This window comes from Sander vitreus, chromosome 7 (assembly GCF_031162955.1).
Source record: "Sander vitreus isolate 19-12246 chromosome 7, sanVit1, whole genome shotgun sequence".
Lineage (NCBI taxonomy): Eukaryota > Metazoa > Chordata > Actinopteri > Perciformes > Percidae > Sander > Sander vitreus.
The window spans coordinates 22,111,789-22,132,728 of NC_135861.1; the positions used below are offsets into that span (position 1 = coordinate 22,111,789).

At 43.1% G+C, this 20,940-nt stretch overlaps 1 protein-coding gene across 1 annotated transcript; it reads right to left on the bottom strand.

Moving 5' to 3' along the window:
* Positions 1-1,002: 1,002 nt before the first annotated feature.
* On the bottom strand, positions 1,003-15,351 carry syn2a (synapsin IIa). Its single transcript, XM_078255381.1, has 11 exons — positions 14,891-15,351; positions 6,110-6,167; positions 5,918-6,009; positions 5,147-5,303; positions 4,883-4,972; positions 4,701-4,763; positions 4,387-4,529; positions 4,222-4,296; positions 3,887-3,989; positions 3,578-3,724; positions 1,003-3,208 (listed from the first exon to the last, which is right to left on the bottom strand). Exons 1-11 carry the CDS (start codon positions 15,229-15,231, stop codon positions 3,074-3,076), a joined length of 1,404 nt encoding a protein of 467 aa, XP_078111507.1. The 5' UTR covers positions 15,232-15,351; the 3' UTR covers positions 1,003-3,073.
* Positions 15,352-20,940: the final 5,589 nt, after the last annotated feature.

Genomic DNA, 20,940 nt, shown 5'->3' on the forward strand with positions numbered 1-20,940 from the left:
TTGGACTTTAAATCCCAAGAGTAACCACTACAACCACTATTTAGTACACAGTATTTACTAATGATAATCACTATAACGACAATTTAGGGTTACATGTTCAGAAGGTGAGTACCAGACAGCGTACAACTAAAGAAATACATTTCCAGTGAAGCAATCACAAAACTTGTTATTCTTGGAGTGGATATACATCTGATTTAGACATAGACATCCACCTTACAGCTTGGTTCATATCATGTCATTGACAAAATACCTAATATATACTAGAACCTAATACTATACCTAATATGTACTATAACGTCAGTATTTCCGGTATAGCTAAGCAAACTCGCAGTTGTGGAGTCATCCAGGTTGAAAATAAAGCTTCTTTATTCAGAGAACAGACTTCCTCAAAGTGCAGATGGTCTCAGCGTTCACTGTATCTTCACTGGCAGTGTGGATTTGCTGGAAGACAAGAGAATCGGGACTTTGTATGAGAGGTCAACTATGGAGCAGGCCTTTCTGAAAGAAATCCTTGGGGTTCCACTGGGCCCTCTAATTTCAGCACAAGACATTGATATTCAGGCATCTTACCAAAAAAGACCAAATAATGAGTGAATGTTTAAAATGAGACGTTAGTAAGTTCATATGTCTTGCATGTTCTCATGGATTTATTTGTTAACTAATGTGACACAAATACAGTAATCCCACATTGTTAACGTGTGAGACAGACACCACAAAATAAAGGCACAAACAAAGCAGAGGGAATGCATTATCACAATACAGATATCGCTTCATGCATTGTAAGCAATAGGGTGTGTGCAGTGGTGTATATGAACTGTTGGAGTGGTATGGCCTCCTCACTTCATTGCATGTTTGATAAAACCTGTAACATTGTTGAGCATAATGGTTTTCTTAAGAAATAATTTTACTCATAACATCACACATATGAGGACACACACCAAACATGTATTGCAAAGGAAGCTTTATTGCCAGTGACAGAGAGGAAATATCCATAAAGGACGTTTTTCCACAATATAATGTATTCTGAACTTGATTTTAAACAGTCCAACACCGGTTTTAAAAGTACATATATTTAGCAAGTTACTATGGCCCTTAATAGTTACAGTCCTGCAGGTCTGAATATATAAGTTTCACCTCAACACAATGAGCAAATAAACATGTCCAGTTATAATTTATCAAATATTCAATCACGATCACTGAACCAAGGTCTACCATGCAGCTGGGGTACCTCTGCATGTTCCTCCCTTAAAAATCAATGCCATGGCATATTTCCTATTAAACAAAACATCACACCCATAAAGCCTCAGGCATGGCTTTTACAAGGATATACGCTCACAGATACAATGGCACTTTATACAACTTACAAAAGAATTGCACACAGAGCTTGCTGAACATATTTAATACTAGTAACATACTTTTTTTTACTTTTGGAAAACGGTACAGATTTCTTTTTACAGTTGATTTGGTTGCTTTTTAGCTGTTTCACCATTTAGGGTATTAGATATATGAAATGGCCTCCACAAAAGCCACTGGACAACAACCAAGTGATTTGTGTAAAAATGTTTTGAAACAATTCAGTGTGTGGATGACTATACCTAAGATCTGATTTCAAATTAAATAAAATATAAATAAATAAATATTAAATTATTGAGTAAAAAACTAAGATCTATATCGCACTTTCCATCAACTCACAGGACGAGTATTGAATCTTTGAATGGCAGTAACACGAGCACACTAAAACCTCAGAGCTCTTGCATTGTTGTCATGGCAACACCACCATGATAGCCAATATTCAGTGCGAGGGTCACAGGGGAAGGCATTATATCTGTCATTACATGGCAGATCATACATTATACACCTTTTCATTATCAGCTGTAATGTCTGCCTCCACACAACCAAACGCAAAAAGACAACAACAATTTGAATACAGCATCAGCTCACACCGGCATGTGAATTACAGGATATTTGAAAACATAAATATTGTCTCAGAACATTGTTCTCTGGTGAAATTATACACTCCATGTGACATACTGCAGTCTTAACAGTCCCCTTACTGATATTTACATTGTGGGTTACTGGAGTGCAAAGACTGATTAAAAAGTAAATCATTTATTCTTTGGTTCAAAATTATATAAATATATTTAAGTTGTGTGTGCAGACACCTGCACAACATCCTACATGATAAAATCTTTAATACATTTATTATGTGTCCATCTATTAATATTCTTAAATTCTTTTACTTCTCCATGGTGACATTGTGACAATATAGATGAAAAAATTAACTATAAGAAAGGCCACATACTGTATGTCTCTATTGTACGTGTATGCACACTGTGTTAATGAATGTTTGGTAATGAATACATGTATCCTGTAGAACTTCTATAATACGCATTTCTACAGTATATGACACATTCACAATGCATGAATCATAGGGAACACAGCTTGGGTAAAACAGCGATGTTACATGAACATCTCACTTGATCAGACATTATTAACTGACTGCGCCGTACTTTGTATCAATCATGCAAAACAAAAATAAATATCTATTAGTATACGTATGAAAAATAATCACCACTACATCCATACACACACACTCACATACTGTATACATATTGAATTTTACACAAACTTCAAACTGCACGATAGTCCACAGTTTGAACAATATTTAAAGGTGCACACCAAAATAGAAAACAGAAAAGGGGGTAGGGGGTCAAACAAAAGATACATAGCTGGGTTAAACGGATAGCACAGAGCAGCACTGAACTCAGTGTAGGCACAATCTGCTTTTTACATCAACAACAGCCCCAAAGAAAACACCACAGCTACTGAAACATAGGTGACCTATACAAGCACACAAATCAACAGGTCAACGAGTAGACAGTACATTTTGACACTGCATAGAGTTAAAAACACAGTCCAGACCAGCACTCAGCTGTACCAAGCTCATGTCACCCAGATCTGATTCTAGCTATTAGCATCCACACACACACACACACACACACAGGTCTGCGCTTGTGTTCAGCTAAGTTTCGTCGTCGTTATCTAGACTTCCCCCACTATTCTCCTGGGTGACTCAGTTGGCCTGGACTGGTTTTGGACCCACTGCAACGCCATTACAGTCGAGAATGTACTGCAGACAACCTTGAGGCGGGTGCCCAGCACCGTTCTTAGTGGGTTCACCAACAATCTCTCCCTTCTGGCCAGCTCCCTGAAAAGACAAATGAATAACTTACTCATCCAGCGACAACTGTGATGGTTTTCTTGTAATGAGATCATTTGATTGACAATGAAACTACAGTAAACTAACAGATGCGCCGGATGTGGATGGCTGCCGTGTCTCGGACTCCTCCACAACTTTGCTCTTTTTCTTGTTTAATTTTGTTCTATCTATTTCTCATTTAGTTTTTTTACCTGTGATTTTCTGTTTTATACAAATTTAATTAGCATTGTTAGAGGAAGATATTCAGTGACAATGACTTCTTCTATCTTTCTTCTGCAATTGTTGTGTATCTGATAATAAAAAACTTGAAACACAAGCCTCATGGTTCTAAAACCCTGTGGCTGTGTGTTTCTATACCTGGGATGGCTGTATGGTAGTGGGTCTCTGGGGAGCATTAGCTTCCTTCTCTGCTGACTGGTTCATTGCTGCCAACACCATGTCAGCGATGAGCTGCCTGTCCTCGGCCTGGTGCTCCCCGACCAGGGGCATGGAGGAGCCCACCACCTGTGCCACATGGAGGATGGTTATAAGCAGAGAGAGAAAGAGGATGTCGACACAAATGTCACATTATTTTAGTACTGAAATACTCGACCCAGAGGAACAATTTCAGTATGTACCAGAAATGTCATTGTAAGCCCTTAAAACAGGATTATCCTCGACTCCTACCTCTGTGATGAAATCTCTGCCATCTTTCCCATGGATAGCTTTGACTGCGCAAATATCCAGGCCCCCGAAAATCTCTGAGCAGGTGTCAACCCACAGCTTGTACCTAAACAAAACAATCAAGGCATGACTCAAAACCAATGGCAGCATAATGAGACACCACGGTCTGATTATCACAACTGATTAACAACAAATAAAATAACACACCGGTAGCTGCTTGCGAAGAAATCACATGTAGCAGAGCTAATTAACCTTTTCTCAAACTGAGATCATTTGCTACATCACAATGAAACATTTGTTTGTTTTATTGGAGCGTAGGATGCTTGTTTAGCACTCACCTATCAGTCATGGCCACCTGTTCGAGCATAGCTGAGCCAGTATTAGTCTTCCAGTTACCAGATATAGACGTTCTCCTGAAGTGTGTGTAGCCCACAGATTACAACAACAGTTTTGTTTCTCATTCATTTGTAAAGTTGATGTAACAAACGTGTAATTATACTTACATGTAGGCTTTGTAGTCAGTGCCAATCTTCTGGATTCTTATATCGTACTTGGAGTCGATGAGAGGTTCTGTGGTGGTGTACGTCTGGGTGAGAGCCACAACACTGGCTATGTCCTGGAACTTACTGTGATTGTCCACCTTCACCTGTATACAAAAACAGATACATGAGACAGAACCAAGCAAAATATCCAGGATTTAAAAATCTGGCACGTTATTGACTCTTGCAGACAACAACATAATAGTAGACAAATAGACAAATAGCTAAACAAAATGATGCATTCTTTCATATTACTGCAAGAAGAGAAATCTCTATACCTTTCCAATGCCAGAGTGGGCATGTCCAATCTTCACAACGACAGGGAATGATGGCATGCTTACCTAAAAGTAAGAAAGTGATTGCCTTATAGTTTGCTTCATCATAACCAACCCATGTTTTGTTTCATGTCAAACACAATTTCTGAAATGATCTTTGGATGCAGTAGAAAGTTGGTTCTCACCATCTCCTTGTAGTTTGGGTAAAAGGTCTGTTCAATCAGAGGAAACTTCTCCGAACCAAGCTTCCTGTGGGTGTTGATAAGTTGAGCAAACTGGACACACAAAAAGGTAAATAAATCAGATATAAGTTTTTATAAATCATGTCACAGAGCAAATTACAGTTATCTAATAGGATGCAATGCAGATAGATAATAGCTCATTATTATTGTCCCTTTCCCTGCTGCATTGCTTTACAGTAAAGCTCTCTCTTGCTGTTAAGTGCCTACCGCCCATGGCTTGTCACACAGGTTGTAGATGGACTCGAGTGAGTTGATGCATTGGACACCTCCATACTGCAGACCAATGATCAGGTTGCGGAAATCTTCATTCTGGGTCATACTGAAGGCATGTTGACGAATGAGGACAAAGTCTGGCTTGAATGACCTAGAAAATAAAATTGGAGCAGAGATGTGACAAAAATCTGACCAGAACAATTATAAACTGTGATCAGGGTTGATCTGTCAGCAATGTAGGTGGATACACAACATCCCTATTGATTAAAACCATACTAATTTATGACTTTGGTGGATAAATCTTCCATCCTTTATCATCTTCTTGTGTGTGTGTGTGTATATGTGTGTGTATGTATGTATGTATGTGTGTGTGTGTGTGTGTGTGTGTGTGTGTGTGTGTGTGTGTGTGTGTGTGTGTGTGTGTGTGTGTGTGTGTATGGGCTTGTTTAACTATATTCGTGGGGTCCAAAAACCGGGAGTCCAGTATACTTGTGGGGTCCCGACAGCTTTGTGGGGCCAAAATGCTGGACCCCACAACTTTAAAGGGCTGTTTGAGGGTAAGAAGACTTGGTTGTAGGATTAGGGATACAATTAGGTTATGGTTAGGGTGAGGGTAAGGGTTAAGGTTAGACATTTAGTTGTGATGGTTAAGGTTAGGGTAAGGGGCTAGGGAATGTATGTCAATGACGGGTCCCCACAAAGATAGTGCCACAAACCTGTGTGTGTGTGTATGTGTGTGTGTGTGTGTGTGTGTGTGTGTCTCACCTCATAACCTTGGTACCATTTCTGAGAACTTGCATGTTAACGTTGCAAGTCCTGTTGGCATGAGCCACAACATTGATCTCAATGAATTCCGCCTAAGGAGTCGATGACAAGAGAAGCATATGAGGACAGAGTACTTAAACTTCTCTTTACATAAGTACTTCAAATGGATAACACTGGCTTGGTGAAACGTACCTGCTCCACTTTGATGTCATAATCCCCATGTAGTTTCTTTCCCCGGAATAATTTTGCCCTAGTTAAAACAGAAACACAAACAATGTTTTAACTTTTAATGTAATAACAGAATAAGGACTCCTAAATATGAATTATAGTTGAACATATCCAACTTGGTTGAGTGTATACGGCACAGAGTAGACAAATGTTCCCTTTCACATTCTTCAAACTACTGATGCACATCCTCTCTAACACTTATTCCCTTCAATCTGGTGACGAGGATAGCGATAAAACATTACAACACTTTTCCAGGTTACATCATTACATCTCCGGGAACCATCACCTTATCGTGGTGGAGAGGTTTGTGTGTCCCTATGAACCTGAGGGCTGTGTTGTCTGGAGCTTTGTGCTCCTGGTAGGAGTCTCCCAAGGCAAAGTGGTCTCAGGTGAGGGGCCAGACAAAGAATGGTTCAAAAAATCCTATGAAAAATCGAGGAAGGGATGAAGTGACCCTGCCCGGAGGAAGCCCGGGGCCCCCGTCTGGAGCCAGGCCCAGATGGAGGGCTCGTCAGCGGCGTCTGGTGGCCGGGTTTGCCACGGAGCCCGGTCGGGCACAGCCCGAAAAAAGCTACGTGGCGGACATCCCTCCATCCCATGGGCCCACCACCTGTGGGAGGAACCGCTGGGGGTCGGGTGCGCTGCCACATGGGTGGCAGTGAAGGTCAGGGGCCTCGACGGACCAGACCCGGGCAGCAGAGGCTGGCTCTGGGGGACGTGGAATGTCACCTCTCTGTGGGGGAAGGAGCCGGAACTTGTGCGGGAGGTGGAGCGCTACCGGTTAGATCTGGTGGGGCTTACCTCTACGCACAGTCTTGGTTCTGGAACCATACTCCTGGATAGGGGTTGGACTCTTTTCTTCTCCGGAGTTGCCCAGGGTGTGAGGCGCCGGGCGGGTGTGGGGATACTCACAAGCCCCCGGCTGAGCGCCGCTACGTTGGAGTTTAACCCGGTGGACGAGAGGGTCGCCTCCCTACGCCTGCGGGTTGTGGGGGGAAAACTCTGACTGTTGTTTGTGCATATGCACCAAACAAGAGTTCAGAGTATTCGGCCTTCTTGGAGACCTTGAGTGGAGTCCTGCATGGGGCTCCAGTCGGGGGACTCCATAGTTCTGCTGGGGGGACTTCAGCGCGCACGTGGGTAATGATGGAGACACATGGAGGCGTGATTGGGAGGAACGGCCTCCCTGATCTAAACCAGAGTGGTTGTTTGTTGTTGGACTTCTGTGCTAGTCATGGATTGTCTATAACGAACACCATGTTCGAACATAGGGATGCTCATAAGTGTACTTGGTACCAGAGCACCCTAGGCCAAAGGTCAATGATCGATTTTATAATCGTTTCATCTGATCTGAGGCCATATGTTTTGGACACTCGGGTGAAGAGAGGGGCAGAGCTGTCAACCGATCACCATCTGGTGGTGAGTTGGGTCAGGGGGTGGGGGGAAGACTCTGGACAGACCTGGTAAGCCCAAACGGGTAGTGCGGGTAAGTGGGAACGTCTGGAGGAGGCCCCTGTCCGACAGACTTTCAACTCACACCTCCGGCGGAGCTTTTTCGTGCATCCCTGTGGAGGCTGGGGGCATTGAACCTGAGTGGACAATGTTCAAAGTTTCCATTGCTGAAGCTGCGGTGAGGAGCTGTGGTCTTAGGGTCTTAGGTGCCTCAAGGGGCGGTAACCCACGAACACCGTGGTGGACACCGGTGGTCAGGAAGCCGTCCGACTGAAGAAAGGAGTCTTTCCGGGATATGTTATCCCAGACGACTCCGGAGGCAGTTGCAAGGTACCGAAGGGCCCGAAGGGCTGCAGCCTCTGCCGTGAAAGAGGCAAAGCAGCGTGTGTGGGAGAAGTTCGGAGAAGACATGGAGAAGGACTTTCGGTCGGCACCAAGGTACTTCTGGAAAACCGTTCGCCACCTCAGGAGGGGAGCGGGGAACCATCCAAGCTGTGTACAGTAAGGATGGGGACGCTGTTGACCTCAACTGAGGAGGTAATAGAGGCGGTGGAAGGAGCACTTTGAGGAACTCCTAAATCCGACTAATACGCCCTCTATGGTAGAGGCAGAGCTGGAGGATGAGGGGATTGGCATCAATTTCCCTGGTGGAGGTTGCTGAGGTAGTTAAACAACTCCACAGTGGCAAAGCCCCAGGAATTGATGAGATCCGTCCAGAAATGCTTAAAGCTCTGGGTGTGGAGGGGTTGTCTTGGTTGACACGCCTCTTCAACATTGCGTGGAAGTCTGGGGACGGTGCCTAAGGAGTGGCAGACCGGGGTGGTGGTTCCCCTTTTTAAAAAGGGGGGACCAGAGGGTGTGTGCCAATTACAGGGTATCACACTTCTCAGCCTCCCCGGTAAAGTCTACTCAAGGTGCTGGAAAGGAGGGTTCGGTCGATAGTCGAATCTCAGGTTGAAGAGGAACAATGCGGATTCCGTCCTGGTCGTGGAACAACGGACCAGATCTTTACTCTCGCAAGGATCCTGGAGGGAGCCTGGGAGTATGCTTAACCAGTCTACATGTGTTTTGTGGATCTGGAGAAGGCGTATGACCGGGTGCCCGGGAGATACTGTGGGAGGTGCTGCGGGAGTACAGGGTGAGGGGTCCCTTCTCAGGGCCATCCAATCTCTGTACGACCAAAGCGAGAGCTGTGTCCGGGTTCTCGGCAGTAAGTCGGACTCGTTTCAGGTGAGAGTTGGCCTCCGCCAGGGCTACGCTTTGTCACCAATCCTGTTTGTAGTATTTATGGACAGGATATCGAGGCGTAGTCGGGGTGGAGAGGGGTTGCAGTTCGGTGGGCTGGGGATCTCATCGCTGCTTTTGCAGATGATGTGGTCCTGATGGCATCATCGGCCTGTGACCTTCAGCACTCACTGGATCGGTTCGCAGCCGAGTGTGAAGCGGCTGGGATGAGGATCAGCACCTCTAAATCGGAGGCCATGGTTCTCAGCAGGAAACCGATGGAGTGCCTTCTCCAGGTAGGGAATGAGTCCTTACCCCAAGTGAAGGAGTTCAAGTACCTTGGGGTCTTGTTCGCGAGTGAGGGACAATGGAGCGGGAGATTGGTCGGAGAATCGGCACAGCAGGTGCGGTATTACATTCAATTTATCGCACCGTTGTGACGAAAAGAGAGCTGAGCCAGAAGGCAAAGCTCTCAATCTACCGGTCAGTTTTTGTTCCTACCCTCACCTATGGTCATGAAGGCTGGGTCATGACCGAAAGAACAAGATCCAGGGTGCAAGCGGCCGAAATGGGTTTCCTCAGGAGGGTAGCTGGCGTCTCCCTTAGAGATAGGGTGAGAAGCTCAGTTATCCGTGAGGAGCTCGGAGTAGAGCCGCTGCTCCTTTGCGTCGAAAGGAGCCAGTTGAGGTGGTTCGGGCATCTGGTAAGGATGCCCCCTGGGCGCCTCCCTAGGGAGGTGTTCAGGCACGTCCAGCTGGGAGGAGGCCTCGGGGAGACCCAGGACTAGGTGGAGGGATTATATCTCTAACCTGGCCTGGGAACGCCTCGGGATCCCCCAGTCGGAGCTGGTTAATGTGGCCCGGGAAAGGGAAGTTTGGGGTCCCCCTGCTGGAGCTGCTACCCCGCTGACCCGACCCCGGATAAGCGGATGAAGATGGATGGATGGATCATTTTTAAAAGGCAAGCCTTCCACAGCATACACACAGACACAATTGAGCATGTCCTACTGCCTGGTTTCACTAGCAGTACCACATGGGGTGAATCAAGGACGACGCAGTGAGGTAACATTCGTATTGTAGACACTGAATACACAATTTCAGAAAATGGCTGCACCTTTCATGACTCGTGATTCAGCACTTTTTGGCTTTTCTGACTTGAATAGAAATGACACCTGTGGGTCCTTTAATTCTTCTTTTCCCTGGATCACTGGTGAAGTGGAAATCGTTTGCCATGGGATTTAAGATTGAAATGGATCAGTGTCTCTATACTGACACCACACGGAGATGAAAGCCGCAACGATTGTTGTGTTAACAGTGTGTTTGATTTATTTGGCTTTTTCCTGTTACTGATGGGCTGGGGCTGGGCCTGACAACAAACGCTTTGGCAGTAGATACTACTAGGGGTGATACAGTACAGACAAAACTAAATCAATAGTAATGTTGGCCCAAAAAAGAACTCATCCCTTACATTTCAGGTTTCATTCTGGTTTCTTTTCCACAGATTAAAGCCCATACTTAAACTAGCATCTACTGCAGTGCAACACTGCTATATTGGTGTGATGCAGAACATTATGAAACCATCTCTATCCAAAATAGGATTTGTAGAATGTTCACCATTCATGGTATGGCTGTGTTGATATATTTAGGCGACATGCTGTGGAGTTCTCACTTCCTTTTCCTCTTAGTTTGTATCACCCTGCTTTCATGTACCCTGCACTCCCTGCCAAGCGAGGAGGTAAAGCTGAATAATTCATTCCCAATTAGGGCATGGGGATCTATTTGACTATAGAGGAAAACAAGCATTAAAACATGATTCACTGCTCTTATATCAGGCCTAATCTGTACTGTCATGAATGTGCTTTGCCAATACATACTGTACACTGAGACAGTGTTTCCCAAATGCGACTCCTCGAAACAAACACCGAGATGAGACATTAAAAAGCCTCTGATTGTATTTTGTTATTCTTTTTTATCTTTGTCAGCATGGGGAATGGCTATGCGGGGGGGACCATAGTGTTAAGTTGAATCTATGCTATATCACTCTGCAGAGCCTAGCTCAGCTCGGTATACTAAGCATGGAAGCCTCCCGCTCAAAGACGGCACCACGTTTAACATGATCTTTCAGCACAGTGCATTAATATGCATTAGTATTTGACAGTCCCCTCACAGTCACCAGCTCCTCTGGTTAACACCAAGGCCATTTCTGTTCTCCTTGTGTTAGCTTTTAATCCAAAAACAAAGGACATAATTGTTATTTATTAGGAATACTTCTGCCATTGCCCTTGACTAACATACCGGCCATAAAACTGGAGTTAGTCTCCGGGCTGCTTTCTGCTCACTAAGATGTTTTCTTGGATCATTCCTTTGTAAGAATCAATATGGGTACTCTTGAATTGAATTATAAACAATGACAAATACAGCAAATTCATTAATGGTTGCAGGTTGTCAAATTGCCAAATTACATATTGCTGCAAAATAATTTTTCATTCGTCCATGCTGCATTTTAATGTCTCATCACTTAGCCTGCTTAACATTCACTCTCACATGTGGGTAATGTTTGAATAAGGTTAAGCTCAGTACAAAACATTCCAGTTTAATACAGTCCCCTATGTATTTTTGTACTTTTTAACACAAAGTGACTAAATAAAAGGAATCTAAGCCTCTCTACTTTAAATTGAGCGACATTATGGGGAGAATAAGGAAGCAGTACATGTCGGCCATTAGTCTGATAAGTAAGACAGTGGAACATCTGCTCCTCCTGTCATAAGAGCAATTTATAGCACAGTATTCCTGGCATCAAACAGACCTCTCTGGGTGACTGGCAGTGTCATCTAACAAGTAAAAATGCTGGCTGAATGAAGGAAGGCTTCTGTGTCTCTATGTGCTGTGACCCTGGCGATCACTGTGACTTTTTCAGCACACGTTTTATCCTACAGTTAATTATTCTGCTTAACACCACCTGTTACACAAAAAATTCCTTATTCAAATATGTATCCATACTAATGCCCTAATGTGTTTCTGGCTGGTTTTAAAATTGCAGGACCTTTTGCATTTACAGGCCTCTGTGAAATGTTATGTTTTTACTAATTGCCAAGCTCTCAGTAACTGCCTATGGTACGAATGAGATGTGTAATAAAAAAACCATCCCAGACACTAAAATAATCCTCATTTGTTGCTGGATAGGTGTCCATTTGCAAACACTTTGTATACATTTTATATAATTTTCTATTTTATATAATTTTACCTAATCTAAGTAATGTTTTTTCTCTACAACACTTGGAATACACCAATTTTATCTTTTACAAATAATGTCATGGTAACAAAGTACTTTGACATTGTGGTATGTTACCGTGATGTTAGAAAAACAGTATTTGTACAAACACACACACACACACACACACACACACACACACACACACACACACACACACACACACACACACACACACAAAATAAATGTTGATGGCTGAGTCTTCTACCAGATGCAATTTGTCTGAAGGACTCTTTTGTGATTTAATTCTGTATATCTTGGGGCCACCAGTACTCTTTCTTTACTTTCATTTGCAGCGGCGGGCAGAAAAAAGTCTTAAAACAGACGTCACACAATGAGATACAGCACATAAACAGGCCGTCAGGCTCAAGGTGTGCCAACATTACAGAGAATATTAGGTACTCAGCAAAACCTGGATGGAAATAAAGACACATTTCATCTTCCTATAGCTTGCCAACAGCTATATTTTTTATGGTTTTCTTCCTTCCTCTGTCAGAGCTGAATGTAGTGTTTCAATCACAATTTCAAAAAGTGTCTCTACATAAACACCTATAATCTACAGAACACCGTCATAGTGTCTTACAACCACTGAATGATGGGTTGCTTAAAAGCAACCAAAACAAACTAAACCTAATAAAAAAACATGTCCAACTCCCCACTCAGTGATATTGAGCAGCCATGAAAAATAGATGCAGCACTCAGACAGAGGAAGCCTCTTGAATAGAGTATTTTAGCTGATTCTCCCAAGTGGATGTGTACTAGATATATGAAGCAAGAAACTGTTAGTAGCAATGCTAGTCTGCGGAGCTCATGAACAAATCACATTATATTGAATAAGCTGCATAAGGCAAGAAAACATTTCAGAGCAGGAAATCACTTAACATTTTTATCAAATACAGAGGCACTACTTCATATCAGATGTTGTTAAATGCCGACAGTGAGAACAATGGAGTGTGAAATTATCTCACTTATCTCATTATCTCACAGCTCAACCTACTCAATATTCTCAATTTAAATGACCTTTGATGAATAAATGTATTATATTGTGTTCCTCTGCCAGAACTGAAGAGCAGTGTTGGCACATCAGACTGGAATCCTTATTTCTTAAAAAGCAGCTTCCTTTCTACTCACAATAAATGTGGAACAAGTGAACGCATAAGGTTGGCATCCATCCCGCTGACGGGGGTCGGATCTTATTAAAATAGATCAACGGTTCTGTTATATAAATGGCTAGTCGCACACACAAACAGGATTGTGGACACTGCAAGGCCACCTGAATTAGCCAGGCCGATATCCTAATATTTGTGTGATTTAGTATGTTTTAAGGGCAATTAAATTCAGCTGTATCTTAATCAGTGTAAAATGATATCCCGCCACCGTGGCCATCAGATGCAGACAACATTTTAACCTTGATGTGACACCCATGTATTCAACATGACACACATACACTGTAGATATTGTTCCCAAATGTTAAGGTTATCTAATCTGATCTTTTTCCTTGCTCTGTGAAAATAGCCTTACTGTTTACTGTAGGCAATTTTCAGAACTCAATTAGTAACAAATCAGATCTAACTATCAACTATTGTGATGATAGAAGTCGGTAATGTGGCTCAGGAAGGGAAGTTTGGGGTCCCATGCTGGTGCTCCTACCCCCTGAAACCCAACCCCGGATAGGCGGTTGAAGATGAGTGATGAATGAGTGTGTATTGTGATGTCGTCCAATGCTTAAAGGGAGGGGGAAGTAGATTTAATTCTGATTTTATTTACATCAGGAAAGCCCAAAAAGTCCACAAAGTCAGCATAGCATCCAGTGTGAAAGTCCACTGTAGTATCCAGCTGCACAGCTCGAGCACACACATTGCTGTGGAAAATATTCGCTGTGTAAACAAGTGTTGATCGTGTGGTGATAGAATTACCAGATTTTTTTACCAGATTTTAGTCAAAATAAGTTTCCTCTAAATCTGTGTACATACTCATTTAGATCACTTTAATTCCTTACCACAGTTGACTGACAAAGATGCCTGTTTTGAGCTACCGCTCAGTAAGATCCCCTAGGACTGACGGTCTTAAATGCCTAATGTGAGCCCACTCTTAACATTAATGACACAATGGTCCTTTTTCCCAGACAACTATAGCCATGCAGATGATGCTATTTAATTTTTCTGACTTACCTATCTACAGCAGACAGCTTGATTGATTGGCTAATGTGCACCATGCATAGTGCAGGGCATGTCATGTGATCTCCTATCAGTGAGCAGGGGGGAAACCCTATTGACGGAGGGAAAGCACTGCAGTATTTAGACTCCTTCCAGAGAAATAATATACATTTCCCAATTCTACACAACCTGTGGAACATCTTTTTTCTAACAATCACAAAAAGCCACATTACATGACAATACTATCAATGATTTTAGTTGATCAAACCTAATTTCTGCCACAGAAAAACACATCTCACAACACAGACAAAATAGAGGACAGTAAAAGTCATCTAGCTTGGTGTAATATCATTACTGCTGGGGAATCAATGGACCGTATTTGCTTAAGTATTGGCTGCCTCTTTGTATTATCGTAACACTAGCATGCTGTATCATCAAACAACAGCAGCATTTCCCATTCACATCTGCAGGGTCACATGACACATATGTTGGTTCAGTGGTTCTTTAACCCTTACCTCACTACTACATTCAGAGAAATTATGAGGAACAAAATTGGCATTAAGGATGAGCACACAAAGAATACACAGCCAATAAATAGTTTAAGATTAACTATATGACTGAGTAGAGCAACATATTGTCTTACCACTCCTGTTGTGGTTCATCAATTACCAAGAGAATCTTGAACTTCTTAGGTGTCGTGACTTGGGTCTGCTCCACCAGCCCTGCTGAGGCAGCTGTCTGTTTAACAGCGTTGGTGATGGAGCTAAAGAAGCCTGCTCCGCTGGACTGAGATGGCTGGGGTTTCCTCTCTGGAGCCGGGGAAGTGGCTGGAGGTGTAGACCCAGTTGTAGGAGACTTGGCAGGGGTGGTGGAGCCAGGTGGCGGAGGCTGAGCATTGTCAGGCCTCTGGAGGTCTGTCATGTAGCCATTGGGCAGGTTGGAGATGAATGTGCTGTCCGACAGACGCCGACGCAAATAATTCATGGCTGCAGCTGAGAGAGAAGAAGAGTCAACAAGCACCGGGTGTGAAAATGTATTCTGCAGAGGAGTCCCTCTCCCAGTGTACAGCTGATAATGGCTGAGCTCTCAATGCAAAACTCACAGCGAACGTATTCCCTCCCAGTTCAGCAGAGCATCCTCAGAGCTCCCCCACAGTGGCAGTGACGCTACACACTCCCTCAACCAATCCCCTTACCCTGTGCTTTCCTCAACCATTGCAAATGATGCTCCGGCCGTGCCTCTCCTTCCTCCTCTCGTTCTCTCATCTCTCCACTCTCTCACTGGTGTGCCTTACCCCTCCCCCATTTTCTACTGCCTCACAGGCGTCATGCTTTTTTGAACCACAGCATTTAAAATACAGGGCTATCCAGTGTAAGTGCAAGAGGGTATACCGAGTACTACATCATAATTGCCCTCAGTTCCTTGTGTCTTCTTTGCCCTCTGTCCATGCACAGCATTTCTGTTTGTGTAAAATGTAGCCATCAAATCTAAAATGGCTGTTTAGACTGGTGGGCAATGTTGAATGAGAGGAGAAGCGTCAGCAGAAGACACAAATGTATGCAGTAAACCCCCTCTCTTAATAGATTTATCAATCCTTATATAGCTACTGATTTTACTTATTACAATGTTCTACAAGACATGCTTTACCTAACTGTTTTATTAGACTTAATTGGACAGCACTTGTCTACTATAGCACAGTTTATCATTATGTGCAATTTAATTTTATAAACACATTAACCTCTGCACACATACAATCTTAATGCTTATGATAGCACAATAACACAACTTACAAAAACAAAATCTGTACTAAATGATCTGCTAATTAACATTAATTATGCTGAAAAGCATAATTAACATAACATCATTATGAATTTAGGAACAAACAAAAAAAACATTTGTATGATAGAGGAAACAACTGCCATGGTAATCCTTAATAGATGATTAGGCTGCTCATGCAACATGTTTAGAATTGGTTTATATACAAGGAATATGGAAGGACTTAAAGCTATGTGATGGAACCATCACAGACCACCATGTCTCCAATACCGGTAAAAGATGGATATTTTGAAAGTGCAGGAAATAGATCAATAAATCAATAACTCACCAATAACTCACCACAAATCTGGTCAAGGGGCGGTACAGTTTAAATCTGAAACACACACACACACACACACACACACACACACACACACACACACACACACACACACACACACACACACAAACACACACAGTTGGTTATGTGATTAACATTTTAAAACATTTTATTACTAAGGCAATGAAATCTTTATTTCTTAGCATAAATATGTTTCTATCAAACAACGTTAAAGATGAAATTACTATTTGACTGGTGCATCACGCTATTGAAATTTGCTCGAGCAAAATTCCCGTCGGCCGTCGGCCATCAGGAGATTTAAACTGAACACAGACAGGCCACTGTCCTGTGCTGCACTTGGATAATAGGTGATTAGATTAAATATGGTAAATATAGCATCAGGCTCTTTGCACACATAAAGACATAACCCTATAATACAAATAAGCTGTAGAAAATTATACAAAACAATACATTTTTTATAAACTGGTGGACACCTTAAATAAATGACGAATATTTGGTCCATAGCTACACTGTAAACTCAGATTTAGTTGTAATTAAACATTTTAGTGGTCACTACTTATTTGGTCATGTTTTGTTAAAAAACATATTCATTACTAAATCACATTAGTTGTTTGTAATAATCAGCGGATGTGTGCAGTGCACAGATCTTATTAAGCAGAGATAACTAGGATGTTAAGGCTCTGATACATCAACCCCGCGGACGTCCATCGGCAGAAAAGGCCGTCGGACTGATCATTCGGCTCCCGTCGGTCCAAAAAGTGCCTCGGAACACACCGAAGCGACGCCGACTTGAGCGTACGTCAGTGTTGGGGAATAACGGAATACATGTACCGCCGTTACGTATTCAGAATACAAATTATGAGTAACTGTATTCCGTTACAGTTACAATTTAAATAGTTGGTATTTAGAATACAGTTACATTGTTGAAATCAATGGATTACATGACGATACTTCTCTGTTTCACGGGTTTATTCACTCTCGCAACTCCATGCATTTCCCAGAAGCCCCAATATGAAAACGAAAAAATTATCTATTTGCGTGATCACTGATAGAGGTAAAGATGGAGCCGGAACTGGCACAACAGAGCCAGGGCAGGAATGCGTTTCTATCTTGGAAATTCAAACAGCATTTCACATTAAAGAAAGAGAAGGGAGAACGAAACATAACTGTGCACTGCAGTGCAACTTCTGCTTGCCAGCAACCAACTTCCTTTCAGCATCCAAATTCCTTCACCTCCAACCTGAAGAAGCATCTTAAAGTAAGCTTCTTTTAGCCAAGGGTAGTCGTCTGCTGTAGTTTTACTGGTCACCTTGCTATTTTATAGTTGATGTGCGACTTTACATTCTCCTACATGCTGATTTACTAGCCCCAGAGCCGTTGAAAGACTAGCCCCGTTTGACATGTTAGCTAACGTTAGCTAAAATTAGCTCATGGTAGCTTAGACTGCGGTTAGATTTTTGTAGTATGCAGTCCGGGACTACAAATACAAAAATCTATCTGCTTGTTTAGGTACACATTCAGCCAGGAACAGAAGAGCACACCAGAATAGGCCTGTTTAGTAAGCTGTATGTAATGGCCGCATTCCTACTTAAAATGCAATTCAATGTGGAAGTAATCCAAGTATTCAGAATACGTTACTCAGATTGAGTAACGTAACGGAATACGTTACAAATTACATTTTTGGGCATGAATTCTGTACTCTGTGACGAACTTGAAAGTGTCCTTCCCAACACTGGCGTACGTTCAACATGTGCGCGAGACGTAACACATCTCCATAATAGCAGGCGGCTAATTTTCAAAGCCGACCATAATGGCTGTTCATTCGGAATACTAAAATAGTTCACTGAAACGTGTTTCTGAAAACATTTGAAGTGAGAAATAGGCCATACAGTTGCTGAATCTGTCTGTTTTTTTGATTGACAAAGGTCAGTTTGAAAGATTTTCATCGGATTTTGAGAGGCGTTCATCACGCTCATCCCGCTCGTCATTTCCGGTAAGCGTTTTAACATAAGTGCACTGATTCGCTAGTCAAGAGCTAGCACTCCACCAATCAGATTGGTCATTGAGTCCAACTGCCCACTGGCCGATTCAACAAGTCAAATCGGCCCAAATTAAAGCTGACGGCTCATCCGACTGACGACAGCACGGAACACACCAAACAGACTCGAGTCACTGACCTCGACAAACTGTCCGACGGCCGATAATTGGGTTGGTGTGTCAGCACCTTTAAGTTTCTGTATGGGAGGGGCGGGGTCATTTGAACTGTTCTACCTGAAGTGGTGCAAAGGCTCAAAAAAATATATGTTTAGAATGGCTTCTGTCCTAGTTCAAGTCTTTTTTAATAATGTTCTGTTCATGTTTTGGGTCTGCATTTATGTTATCTGGGTTTTAGTTTTGTATGGTTGATTTAGTGTTCATTTTATCTACATTTATTGTTGCACCATGACTGAGACCCGGGTGGGGACTGATGGGGTCTGGGCAGTAGCATGTAAGTAAGGTAAACACAGATTGGTAAATAGTAACTCTTTTTGTTGAATGAAATTTGCCATAAAGTACAATACATTGAAAAATGTATATGTTACCTGTGTATGAATTATCTATCTGATACAGTGCAAATATATGGATTACTTTGTGCATAAAATCAGGCTGTCATAAAGTAAAAACAATAGTTATATAAACTTACAACAAAAACTAAGGAAATTTGTGTTTGGTAGATTATTTCTCTGTGGTAACAATGCTTTTTGGCAATAAATCTTATACCGTTGGAAAGCCTGTTTGGTTACCTTTCAAATGGTGCCCCATTTGTAAGAAACATGCATTTGTGGGATGAGCAGCAGCGCTGAGTATGTGGGTTGCGCCCATGAAAATGTTTCCAAATCTTCTCTGCCAATGCCAAACAGCTTATTCTGCCACTGACTCGTTTGGTGTTTGGTGGATTGGATGATTCTGCCTACAGCAGTTGGATTGTAGGGTCAAAGTGTGGAGAACGCTATGCTGATTGCTGCACCGATAGAGTAACACCTTTTGGTGGAGGCAGTGTGATGTGTGGGGCGGCATCTCCCTCACTGGAAAAACGAGGCTTGACATCATTGGAGGCAATCTCAATGCAGAGAGATATGGAGATGAGATTCTGCAACTAGTGGCAATCCCATATCTCCACAGTCTGGGACCGAACTCTATCCTCCAAGATGACAACGCTCGAACCCCACAGGGCGGGGTTTATCAGAGACTACCTCCAGAATGTGGAAGTGGAGAGGATGGAATGGCCTGCCAGCAGTCTTGACCTCAACCCCATTGAACACTTAGGGATCAGCTTGGGCGTGCTGTTTGTGCCATAGTGACCAACACAACCACATTGACTGACTTGCGACAAATGCTGGTTGAAGAATGGGATGCCATCCCACAGCAGTGTGTGACCAGGCTGGTGACCTGCATGAGGAGGAGGTGCCAGACTGTTGTGGCTGTGTATGGTTCTTCCACACGCTATATACGAATAAATTGTTAAATTGCCAATATGTCTTGTTTCTTCAAACTTCAATCATCCAATCCACCAAACACCAAACGAGTCAATGGCAGAATAAGCTGTTGCTGGCATTGGCCGAGAATATTTGTATATATTGTATATATTTTTCATGGGCACAACCCACATACTCAGTGCTGCTGCTCATCCCACAAATGCATGTTCCTTACAAATGGGGAACCATTTGAAAGGGAACTAAACAGTCTTCCAACGGTATAAGAGTTATTACCAAAAAGCATTGTTACCACAGAGAAGTAATCTACCAAACACAAATTTCCTTACTTTTTGTGCTAAGTTTATTTCTTAAGTAGAGATAAGTAGCTTATTTTAACATACTATGTCTTTGCATGTTTAACTTAACATGCATATTTAAGACAACATGACTCCAGAATTTTTTTTTAATTTATCCATCCATCCATCCATCCATCTATCCGGGGTCGGGTCGCGGGGGTAGCAGCTCCAGCAGGGGACCCCAAACTTCCCTTTCCCGGGCCACATTAACCAGCTCCGACTGAGGGATCCCGAGGCGTTCCCAGGCCAGGTTAGAGATATAATCCCTCCACCTAGTCCTGGGTCTCCCCCGAGGCCTCCTCCCAGCTGGACGTGCCTGGAACACCTCCCTAGGGAGGCGCCCAGGGGGCATCCTTACCAGATGCCCGAACCACCTCAACTGGCTCCTTTCGACGCAAAGGAGCAGCGGCTCTACTCCGAGCTCCTCACGGATAACTGAGCTTCTCACCCTATCTCTAAGGGAGACGCCAGCTACCCTCCTGAGGAAACCCATTTCGGCCGCTTGTACCCTGGATCTTGTTCTTTCGGTCATGACCCAGCCTTCATGACCATAGGTGAGGGTAGGAACAAAAACTGACCGGTAGATTGAGAGCTTTGCCTTCTGGCTCAGCTCTCTTTTCGTCACAACGGTGCGATAAATTGAATGTAATACCGCACCTGCTGTGCCGATTCTCCGACCAATCTCCCGCTCCATTGTCCCCTCACTCGCGAACAAGACCCCAAGGTACTTGAACTCCTTCACTTGGGGTAAGGACTCATTCCCTAC